The 12272-nt window shown below is 41.6% G+C and overlaps 2 protein-coding genes across 2 annotated transcripts in view; both read left to right on the top strand.

The window, feature by feature from the left end:
* The window catches only part of pkd1b (polycystic kidney disease 1b), a 58954-nt gene extending 51810 nt beyond the window's left edge, over positions 1–7144 (top strand). Inside the window, exons 34-40 of the mRNA XM_046069278.1 lie at positions 1732–1932; positions 2347–2521; positions 2632–2814; positions 3163–3340; positions 3431–3617; positions 5271–5382; positions 5475–7144. Of these exons, the coding sequence (XP_045925234.1) occupies positions 1732–1932; positions 2347–2521; positions 2632–2814; positions 3163–3340; positions 3431–3617; positions 5271–5382; positions 5475–6392 (1954 nt within the window). The 3' untranslated portion in view covers positions 6393–7144. The remainder of the gene's footprint in view (positions 1–1731; positions 1933–2346; positions 2522–2631; positions 2815–3162; positions 3341–3430; positions 3618–5270; positions 5383–5474) is intronic.
* A 1833-nt stretch (positions 7145–8977) lies between these two features.
* LOC123982893 (pepsin A-like) lies at positions 8978–11943 on the top strand. Its single transcript, XM_046068847.1, has 9 exons — positions 8978–9106; positions 9400–9550; positions 9645–9762; positions 10257–10375; positions 10659–10855; positions 11002–11118; positions 11230–11371; positions 11488–11586; positions 11678–11943. The coding sequence occupies exons 1-9, from the start codon at positions 9051–9053 to the stop codon at positions 11813–11815; spliced, it is 1137 nt and encodes a 378-aa protein (XP_045924803.1). The 5' UTR covers positions 8978–9050; the 3' UTR covers positions 11816–11943.
* The last annotated feature ends 329 nt before the right edge of the window (positions 11944–12272 follow it).

The following is a 12272-nucleotide window of genomic DNA, read 5'->3' as shown; positions in this document are numbered from 1 at the left end:
CTCTGTAGTGTTCACTGTGGAGAAGCAGGTCTAAACTGAACTTCTGGATCAGTCTGCAGGAGGGAACACTGACACAGCGTGAGGTCACAGAACTCTGGCTGTTCTGATAGAACCCTGGGTGTTCCAATTAGAGCTCTGGGTGTTCTGATAGAACACGTGTTGGCACTTGCGACTGTATTATTTACATTAAAATTTATAATTGAATATATACAATGTATGTAAATGTATAATTGAATATATACAATGTATGTAAATGTATAATTGAATATATACAGTTTATGTATAAATATATATATATATATCTACACACACAGTGAGGTTTTCTAACTTCATGGTCAGATTAACCTGTTTGAAATATGATCACAAATATTATATTGGGCCTCCTCTACATGTAAATACGGCAGGGCCTGGCTTAGTTGATATTATGGTTCAAAATTCATGTAAAAAAGTGTGCAAATAATTAAATTACCATACACTTGACGCACTATGACAGGACCCATAGATAGGATCTGGGGGCCCTGGGCAGTAGTCTGCTTTTCCTTGCTAGCAGTCCTGCCTTTGCTGTCTGTAGACAACAGAGACAAAATCAGGTCATCACAAGTGATGCGAGTACTTATTATCTACAGATAGCAATCAACCACATATCACAGATGTGCTGTCACCTCACACCATTTTATGGGAAGTAACAGCTCCACACGTGGTTTGATTTTTAGATGCCATTTCCCCTCTTTCATCCCCATGTTTCCTGCCTTTCTCTTCTGTGTAGGTAAAAAAATGTGTTGTAATGGAACACTTTTCAAAACGATGGTACCAAACAAATACGATCTAGATTAACGAAGACTACAGGTCAGGAGGTTAAACAAGGAATTTGTGATTCAATAAGAGGGAAGAAATTGAGATAACAGGTTAAAACTAGAAGAGTGCACTCAGTAGAGTGCAGATGCCTGCCAGGTGAGTTTGGGGGCGTGTGTGCTGTAAACAGAGCAGGGCTGGTAGAATGAAGGGGAGACAATATATAGGTTACATGATCAAGGTGTAAGATTCAGATTACACAGGCTATGTTGAGACAAACCCCCTAAAAATTATACACCAGCGAAATAAGATTTCAAAGAGAAAATGCCAACAAACGAATCCAACAAACCAATGTGACCGCCAAGTAAGTCATTCCTAAAAGAAACAAGACTCCACACTGAAGCAGCTGTTGATGACTTGCGACCTCTACCAGCTGGTTTAAGAGGGGTGTGGAGCCAGAAGTCAATGAAATAGAGTTTTTGTGAACATTGTGAATCACCACAACCATGAGAGGTCCTTGAACATACAGTCAGAAGTGTTCACAAAAAAATATTAGGCTGATCGGTCCAGTAGGATGCGAAATTAGCTGAGGACTGATACACACACACACCTACACACACAAGGTACAAGGTAGATTTATTCACATTACAATAGGTTGTAATGTGAAATTGAGTTTGTAGCTCTCTTCCCTGCTATGTAGCAGACAATAAACAGTAATACAATGTTCAATTTGGTAAACAGAAATGAGGATGAATTTGAGTTTAAGAGTCTGAAAGCTTGGGGGAAAATGCTGCCTGCAGTCTGGTGGTGCGGCAGCATTAACTGCTATATCTTTTCCCAGAAGGCTGCATATATAACATATAACAGGGTGTGGCTGGGGTGGGTAATGTCCTTTAGTATCCTGAAACTGAAACTTATGTCCATTCTCTCTTCATCCAGCTGGTCAGATGCAGAGCAGTGGATCAACCACACCTTAGGACCACACATACACCAAAACCTTCCACTACGCCTCGTTGGATTGCCACGACTGGAGTACACACATGCTCTCAGTCCTCTGGCAAGTGTCTTTTGGGGAAATAGCAGTTTAACAACACGGCAGCTCCTGGCTGACCTGCACATGGCAGACTGGAGTAAGAAACAGTAAGTGGATTTTTAAGGGCAAGGAGACAGCCTCTCCAAGACATTTATTAACACCATCAGTCTGAAATTGTTAATTCCTCTGAGAGCAAGAACAGAGTGAATTCCTCTTGAAAATAATGAGGCGTTGCACACCATTAAAACAATGCAACAGTCTTTCTTCTGGGAACAATTGGAGCAATAAGAGATGATGATTTTCTCATCTAGATAACCAAAGTATTTTGCATATTTTGCAAATGATGCTGAATCTTCTGATGTGATTTGTTTGCATAATTTTAACCCTCCATTGTAGTGATGAAATCTATACTTTTCAAGATACATTGATTATATATTGGGTTTCATACCTTACCATATCTGTTGATATTTATTAAGAAGAAATATTTTTAAATATCTAAACTATCTTTTTTTTCATCCCAGGTGTAAAATGCTTTCTATCAGCTTCACGCACTACCACAGGGAGTCTGGTTTATTTGTGTGTGTGTCTGTACAACTACAGTGGGCTCAGACACAGAGAGTCACCCCCTGTCTCTCCATCTATCCCTTCCTCATTCCTTCATCCCTCTCTGGACTGGACCTGCAGGTGGCACTTACGGTAACAAGCACTGTAATCCTTTCAAATATATAAAGTATAGAAATTAGGAGCAATACGTATTCTTAAAATAAGAAAATTATTTAATTGATAAAATCCACTTTATGCTGCAGGTTCTTCTTCTCATCTCTGCTCTCCTAATCTTGTTTGGAGAACTGTGGTCCATGACTACTAAGCGTGGCCAGGACCTGCGTCAATGCAGACACTGGTTCCAGCTTCTCCTGGCCTTGTTGTCCCTGACAACAGCTATCCTGCAGCTCTGCTTCCTATCCCAGGCTACTTTCTGTCTTACCAAGGTAAGGGATGAAAACAGAAAACTTCCATTGAGATTACCTCCTACATGAGTGACGTCTGAGCAGGCTCCTGTTATATGTTTGCCTAATGAGCCCATTCTTGACCAAAGAGTATTACTGCTGTCACAGTAAAAAATTACTATTCTGTGTGTTATGATGACCTTACAATAACCTGAAGACTATGTGCCATTTAGCTTCGGTCCCAACGAGACAAGTTCCTCTACTTCCACAGCGCTGCCCTTCTGGCACAGAGGTGTTCTCAGTGTGCGGCTGTCCTGCTAACTCTACTTGTTCTTAAGGTAAAGGAAGGTTTCATCTTTAAACAACTCTATATTGGTCCACAGTTTTCACACTCTATTGAATATATACTCATTTCCATTACTGTGCGTTCCAGCTGCTGGGAACCTTGAGGTTTGTGCGGTGGTGGGTGGGGATGGGCAGAGTTCTGCAGAGAGCCTGGAGGGAGCTGTGGGCTCTGACTGTCCTACTGCTGCTGCTGCTGCTGCTCTGTACTCACCTAGGAAACACGGTACTAATAGATTCAGCTGAATCTAAATTTTGTACAAAAGAAATGTATTTGATATTCCTCTGTCTTTGTTTCAGCTCTTCTCCCATTCAGTTGAAGGTTTCCTGTCGGTACATCAGACCGGTGTCTCAGTGCTCTCCATCCTGCGCGGCCGGTTGGCTCTCCAAAGATTATGCAGGGTTCACCCAGTCCTTGGGCCTCTCTATGGGCTACTACTGATGGGGGGAGGTGTTTGGCTATTTGCCAAACTTTGTGGAGCGGTTCTCATCCGTACATACAGGTACAAAATATTACCAGTGGTAAACTTAATTGGTGTTGTGTGAACTTTAAGGCAGGTCCAAGTCATTTTCAGCATTTGAGTTGTCTTCAAAAGCTGGGAAGTGGTGCACGCAAAAAGTACAAGTTTATTTGTCACGTTGCAACAGGTTGTAAAATGAAATGAAGTTACTTAACTGCCTTCTACTACGTAGCAAACTATAAACAGTAATACAAAAGCAATCATAAAAATGCTGGACAGAAATAAACAATATAATATATTCAATGGAGCAGTGCTTAGGAGGAAAAGATCTGATAGCTTGGGGGAAGAAGCTTCTCTGCAGTCTGGTGACATGGCAGCAGAAACTTCTATATCTCTTCCCAGAAGGCAGCAGGGTGAACAGGCTGTGCTGGGGTGGGTGCAGTACCCGACATCACTGATGCACGGGAAATACTGTAGTTACTGCAGTTTTACCCGCTGCAGAGCCCTGCGGTCCTGGGCCTTGCACATCCCATGCCAATTTGTGATGTTTCCAGTCAGGATGCTGTCTATGACATCCTGACTGAAATAGAAAGCATTCTCATTTAGAGGAACAGGAACAGGAAAAGTCTACAGCCACGCCAGCAGCTCTGTGAGGCTGTACTTGGGCAATGTGGCGCTTTCAGCTAAATACTTAAATCAGCATGCTAACATGATCCCGACAATGCTAACATACTGGTGCCAAGCAGGTGAAATGTGTACCTTGTTCACGTTCTTGTTTGCCTGTAAACACTGAGTGCAGCAGATAGAAATCACATTCGATTTGCTGGTATTTGGTCATAAACCAGTTGGACAAATTAAAGTTTGCTGAACAGATGGTGCTCTGTGAATGGGTCACCAAACTGATTACAATTCATCCTGTGGGGGACGTGAATGTCTACATCAGTCCATCCAATAGTGGTTGGGATATTTCAATCAAAACTACAAAGGTGGCTTTGGAGAAAACAGGGGATCACCAAAAGGTTTACCAAAGTCACAAGACTACATCCTCTGAGAGCCATGAATATCTGTACAAAATCCATCCAGTAGATCTTGATATACAGTGTCTCACTGGATACATGAAGTGGATAATTGGTGTGGGAGACCCGGGTTCAACTCCCAACTGTAATACATCCACTAATGTGTACCTGAGCAAGACACCTAACTCCTAGTTGCTCCAGAGGCGTGCGACCTCTGACATATATAGCAATTGAAAGTCGCTTTGGATAAAAGTGTCAGCTGAATGAATAAATGTAAATAAGTGACCTATTGACTTAATTAGAAATGTCTGGGGATCACCAAAATCTTTAGGGTTCATCATCTTGACACCATGGATATCTGAACAAACTGTCAAGGGACTCTATCACATAGTTGAGATATTTCAGTCTGGATCAAAGTGGACCGACAGACATCACCATTCCTAGCGGCCACTAGGAATGCTAAAAAAATGTCGACATAGCCTAGTCTGAGTGTAGAACAGGCCTACAAGCTGCCGACTGTACTCAAAAGAATGCTGAACATCAGATGTAAAATCGTAATGTTGCCAATGAAAATGCTGAAATGAAAGCGCTATTGCTAACATATTGCTAACTTCAAAAAGGAGTTTTTTAAGGGTAAATAATGGTGGGTTTCATTGCTAACTATTGTCTTGTCCTTAAGGGCGGAGCAGGCTGAGCTGCACCATCCGAACATTGAACCCCAGGACTATGAGATGGTGGAGTTTTTTATCAAAAGACTCAAGCTTTGGATGGGACTCACCAAAGCTAAAGAAGTAGGTAGTGCATTAGTTGTGGTGTTTTACAAATGAGAAACTTTCGCAGTCAATTCATGTTACTGATTCCACAAATTTCTTTACCTTTTTAGTTCAGGCACAGGGTGAAGTTCGAAGGTATGGACATCCCCCCTTCCAGGTCCTCACAGGAATCCCATCTTTCAACCCTGTCTTCCACCCCAACCTCTGTCCGCTCTCCTTCCCTGTCCTCATCATTGTCATCCCCCCGTCCACCGTCTTCGTCTCTCTCCACGAGGTCTGAGGACTTGTCAGTGTCAGAGCCTGGGTTTGACGTCCAGCCCTACCTGGACCGCCTGCTGCCCTGTGTCAGTGCACTACTATCTCGTTTTGATCAGGTCAATCAGATAACTGAGGACGTTCACAACCTGGAAATGAAACTAGAAGAGGCTCAGATACGAAGAAGGAAGGGGTGGATCAGTAACAAGATCAAAGGTGCTGAAAGATTCAAAGAGTCGGCAAAGCCAAAGGAACTGGAAAGAGAAGGAAGGGAAACAGCAGAAGTTAGAGACACAAAGATAGGTCTTCTTCACCCCAAGCCACAAGTCTCCCTTCCATCCTCGTTTTCTTTCTCTCACTCCACGCTTCACTACTCACCTGTATCAGTCAGCATCTTTCCCCGTACACGTAGCACCTCCTCCGAGTCCGAATTAGTACCATTCTACCCTCAAGCATCTAGCAACAACCATACTTCTGAAGCAGCCAAGCTTGCATCTGGAATTTGTGGTTTGTATCCTGCAGGTTCTCCTGGATTTGACAGGTTCCCCAGGAGAAGAGCTTGGCATTCTGGGAGCTCTCACTCAGCTGATGCAGCAAAGAGGATCTTCCTGACCCGAGGTGGAAGTGGTCCATGTGGCAATGGAAGAGAAAATGTTGCATTCAGTAAAACTAGACCCAGAAGTGATGAAGGGGTAGGAAAGCCTTTTAGTGATGGAGTCCCTGTGAAGAGGAAGGCTTGGATCTCTGAAGGATCAGAGACTGAGCAAGACTAACCATGTTTGCCTATGCTGGAAGTAAACTTAGTTGACAGATCCTGTTCTCACTGGATCTCTGTAGCTTCACTAAATATTTCACATAGAAAAGGAGATTTTAGCACACTACACTTGGGCTCAGTACCATTTCACCCCTTGCCCCTACATTCTATTTTCAAGTGTACCCCTTGGCCCTAAAAACAGAGTTACAACATAGGGTTGAAGTATTCCTCTACACAACGGAACAACCCTTCAGGAAACCCAAGACGTCATCAATAGTCGACGATGGTTCTGACATGAATTTTCACAGGATTTCTCCATGACAACGATTGACAACAATATGTCGTCCTCCGCTGTGGTAATCTCTCTCATGGTAATGTTATGTTATGTTATGTTAATGAGACAACATGCTAGCGGCTGAGCTAGCGATTTTTAAAAAATTGTTTTGGAGAAAATCACCATATTACATTAAAAATGGCATTAAAATAAGAATAACCATGGTTATCATAAATTATATTAAGAAAATACTTGTATTCTGAGACCTTTCTCGTAGCCCTTCATTTGGAGTGTGCGTCTGAAAAATCTCTGTTTTGAGGGCTATCTAGCCCTACCCGTTCGCTTTAGCACTCTATCGCAACAAGAATCGGGACACCCTACCCCTAGCCGTGAAAATGCAAAACGGAGGGGTAAGTGGTAGGGGCAAAGGGTGAAATGGGATTGAGCCTTGGACATGACAGTAGGAGGTCTTTTAAAATAAATGTCTTGTATGCTAAGGAGTGTGCATGGATTTCCTTTACTACAAAGTATTTAACTCCTATTAAATGCATGTACCTGCACAAGAAGAAATGCACTTGCAAGTCTTTTTTTTAATCCCCAGTAATAATTACAACAGAAACCCTGAGTTAATAAGCCTAAAATGACAAACTTTAGTAAAGTTCACTGTTGCCTACTTCTCTGATGATAATATTGTTCATTATGATATTGCATACATGTAAATGCAGTTATATGCTTTTATACATTTGTAAGAGACTCAGGATATTTTACTCTACTGATGAATAAAGACAAGTGGACATTTGGTTTACGTTTAATTTCTTCAAACATTTAATTTATTTTTTTATGTTCTACTATAACAGTACTGTGTGCACTTGTGTTTCTATTAATGTGTTTGGTTAATATGATAACACAACTCTATGAATATTTTATCAGCAGTAATTCATATTATTACCTATCTAAAGGAAAAGACCTTGATATAAGTGATAGTGTAGTGAAAAACACTGTTATTGCCAAGACCCACATACAAAGGTGACTGTGGTGTTAGTCCAGTGGCAGTCTTAAGCATATGGGGGCCCTATTCAAGATCAAATGTGGGGCCCTGCCCCACCCCGTGATGGGGCAAGTGGACACAAATGCACAAAATTACTTTAATCATCAATTTTAGAAGACATTTGCATACATTACAACATATTTATTTATAGCTATGACCTTAACCTTTAATTTACTGCTAGTTAGAATATTCTAACATGCCAAAGAAATATGGCTCCTGGCGAAAAGCATGGTCTCCCCAACACAGGGACACAGAGAAAAGGTCAGTCTATATAATGATGTCATACTTATTGGTCTATGTCAAAACAGCCACAGCAACCACAGTACACAACAGGAACTAATGCATGGGCTCTAAGGGGGTTGAGGAGGGAGAGACAGAGAGAGAGCCACGACCTATTAATGCAGCGCATTGAGGTTGTTTCATAGAGGAGATGAACATGTATAACACAGATCTGTCTGTGTGTCAGAGACTCCAGCCTGCAGTGTAGTTCATACACTGCACTCATAAACCACAGAATGGTAGCTGAACATTAGGCTTGATGACCAAAATAGTTTTTATATCATGTCAACATTTCTGTCCATATTCACACTCTTCCTCTCTCTTGCTCATCCACCTCTTACACGTTTGACTTTAACATACATGGAAAATGCTTTAAAATTTTGATGATATGTAGTTACATGTAGTAGTATGTTGGTTTGGTTTTAGTGCTGTACAATATATACATGACATACTTGCAAAATGATGGCAAATATCAAAATATTATTATTTAAACACAGATTTAATCGTCAAGTAATTGAGTATGGGGTATGTACATGCACGACAAAAGTTAATATTAAACACTAAAAGTGTTTTTTATGTACCACAGCTGTGAATTTATCCTGATCGTCATTTTGCATCACCTTTTGACCTTGCGAAGAGAACCGTTGCAATCTAGTTTGTCAGTTAGCACATTCAACATGAACACAAATATTATACTATGCTGCAGTTGTGCAAGCTTTCTCCAAAGGTTTATGTTCTTTCCTTTAATCACATAATTGACATTGTCTTGAGGTCAACAATTACTTTGTCCATTACTTATCTATACTTATCACTTTTGTGTGTTCATTGCCTTATCATTGTGTAAAGGTAAAGTATCAGTCCACCTGTATAAAAGAGAATGCCTGTCTGTCTTTAGGCACTCAGGTTTTAGAGTCTAAAGGTGAGTATACCACAGCATCATAGACCTGCTACATTGCTATTGCAGATTTCCAGTTTTGGTCGTTTTGTACAGCGACCTTGATTCTTGATTGATTGCTTGCTTGATTCTGCCCGACTGAAATTCATTTTCCAACACAGCTGACAGCAGATCCGAGACAATGAAGTGGGCCTTTGTCGTGTGTGCCATGGTGGCACTGTCTGAGTGCCTCGTCCAGTAAGTAAGCCGCAGCACTCTATCACTCCACTTTCCTTTCGATTTATATTTTTATCTACTACCTAAACTTCATTACCTCATCTGAAATAACTGCAGACATATGACACTTAAAGAACAAGTATTGGGCCTGTTTGTATGCACTGAGTAAATCTGATTTTGAGTTAATGCAGCTGGGTCAGGAGAATGTCATGAGTCATGTTTCCTAATGGATAAATAGTGAAAGGGAATAAAAGGCATACAAATGCAGCTGAATGGAGGGGAAACAATAAGTTGCTCCCTTTGTTGAATCCTAGGGTCCCTCTGGAGAAGGGTAAGACAGCCAGGGAGTACCTGGAGGAGCAGGGTCTATGGGAAGAGTTCAGGCTCAGGTACCCATTCAACCCCATGGCCAAGTATGACCATCGCTTTGCAGTGGGCAACGAGGGCATGACCAACGATGCTGATGTGAGTAACAGCTGCTAAAGCTTGACCAGATAGATGAACAGCACTTTGAGAAATGGCTCGTTTTGCTCATCAATCATCTCCTCTTGCTCTCCAGCTGTCTTACTATGGAGTCATCTCCATTGGAACCCCTCCTCAGTCCTTCAGGGTCATCTTTGACAGCGGCTCATCTAACCTGTGGGTGCCCTCCATCTACTGCAGCAGTGCAGCCTGCAGTATGTAAAACCATACATGCATATATACACCTCCACACATTTAATAGACAAATGTTAAACAAAGGTTTGGTAGCCATTTTCAGAAATTTTTGTCATCATATTTATTTTATTTGGAGGTATTTTCAACATTAATATTTGACAGTGCTTGTTTGTTAGCTTCAGAAATGATTGTAAGGTTTAACAGTTAAGCTGAGGAGAGATTTTGGTTAAGGGCAGGGTTTAGGCATGACACCTACCTACCCAATCTACTCAAGCCAGCTAAAAAACAAAAGGTAGCTGTAAACTTGTAGTTTTAAATCTCACTTTAAAGCAATTTTGCTTTGTAATTTACTTTGTTAAATTGCATGAAGGAACATTTGATTTACAGCGTGTTTCAGCTACTTAACTTCATTCATTTCTTAGTTTTCTTACTGTTTTCACTGTCATTTGCATCAAAAACATTGTTATTATAAATACGATATCAGCAAACAACTCTTGTCATGTGTACCTTCCAGGCAACCATAAAAGGTTTAACCCTACCACCAGCAGTACCTACAGAAACAATGGCAATCCTCTCAGAATCCAGTATGGCACCGGCAGCATGACTGGCTTCCTTGGATACGACACTGTGACAGTGAGAAATAAATAGTATTACTTCAAACTGGAAAATGAATAACTATTCACAGTTTTTTCTGTGGTGGGATTATTACTTTGTCTCACTGTGTTCAAGGCAAAGATATACCTGTATTCTTTAACACTTTTGCCCTGCACGGTCATGGTCATATTTGTTGCAGCCAAAAATGTCATTAAAATAGAAAAGGCAAATGAAGGGGATGAAGGAGATTACAATTTAAAAGAGCCCGCTGTAATTTGGGACAGTCATCAATCCCAGCACTGTCTTTGTGTCTGTCTGTCAGGTCGGTGGACTTGCTGTGACCAACCAGATCTTTGGCTTGAGCCAGACTGAGGCTCCCTTCATGCAGTACATGCGTGCTGATGGTATCTTGGGCCTGGCATACCCAAGCCTGTCCGCTTCCGGCGCTACACCCGTCTTCGACAACATGATGACTGAGGGCCTGGTCAATGAGGACATCTTCTCTGTGTACCTGAGCTCGTAAGGACAGCCATACCTCTGCACTATCCTATCTAGAGAAAGGGGAATGTTTCTGGACCAAACTGTTACTATACACATTTTTACCGAGGCTTGGACAGCAGCAGTTTCTAGTCAGTTTATCAATAAGATTTTGCTTTCCTTTGTAGAAACTCTCAGCAAGGCAGTGTGGTGACCTTCGGTGGTGTTGACCCCAACCACTATTATGGCCCCATCACCTGGATTCCCCTCTCCAGAGACCTGTACTGGCAGATCACAGTAGACAGGTAAAGCCACGGATACAGCATCACAGGTCCTCAGAAATGTATCCAAGCGATATTGCAGGCACAATTGTTTAATATCTGCCTGATGCATGCTGTACTGCACATCTCTTTCAGTGTTACTGTCAATGGTCAAGTTGTGGCTTGCAATGGTGGTTGTCAGGCTATCGTGGACACAGGCACTTCTCTGATTGTTGGACCTCAGAGCAGCATAAGCAACATCAACAGTGCTTTGGGAGCTACCAGCCAGAACGGAGATGTAAGTGCCAAGAAAGATGAGTTGGTGGATTGAATTCTATTGCTTCAGCTGAATGTTGATTAATTTAACCAAATTCCTTTATCTTTAACTTTCTTCTCTCTCTCTCTTTGCCTCAGTATGTTGTCAACTGTAACAGCGTTGGCCAAATGCCTGATTTGACCTTCCACATCCACGGACAGGAATTCACCCTCCCAGCCTCTGCCTACGTCCGTCAGGTAAGTGTTTGTTTCCCTGCCAGACTTTCTGTTGTCTCATCTCACTATAGTTCCCCTCCATCTAAATTCTTCTTCTAAATCCCTCCCACAGTCTCAATACTACGGCTGCCGTACTGGCCTTGGCAACGGAGGTGACAACCTGTGGATCCTGGGTGATGTCTTCATCAGACAGTACTATTCCATCTTCAACAGAGCCCAGAATATGGTGGGTCTGGCCAAGGCTAGATAATCAACCTGAAGTCACCTCTCCCAAGAGCCATGCCACAATCATATGTACATCTTAGTGTGATAGTAAGATTTACAACATGCATGGTTTTTTCAGTGCTACTGTAATGATGTGTAATCCCTGAGACTCAAATCTTGATCCTATAAATGATAAAAATGTCCTCAAATTCAATAAAAAGAGTTAAGTCAATTTTACTGGAGTTTTGTCAAATTGCACAACAAATAGACACGGTTCTTTATCATTGGCAATGATTAGCTACTACTGTTTACATCTCATATAAGATATAAACTCAACGCAACACAGCCTTTGATGTGAATGTGCTTCATACAAAACACATAAGAGAATAACTTTACATTTTTGTAAATAGCTCTACTGTATGTTCATAAGGTTGCAGAATGTTCCAGTTTATTTCTCCTCCAACCTGTGCCCCTGCACAATAAATCTATAGTATGTTGAATAA

Source organism: Micropterus dolomieu, linkage group LG14, assembly GCF_021292245.1.
Source record: "Micropterus dolomieu isolate WLL.071019.BEF.003 ecotype Adirondacks linkage group LG14, ASM2129224v1, whole genome shotgun sequence".
NCBI classification, from domain to species: Eukaryota; Metazoa; Chordata; class Actinopteri; order Centrarchiformes; family Centrarchidae; genus Micropterus; species Micropterus dolomieu.
Note: the sequence above shows the minus strand (reverse complement) of the source record. Positions and strands in the feature narration are given on the sequence as shown.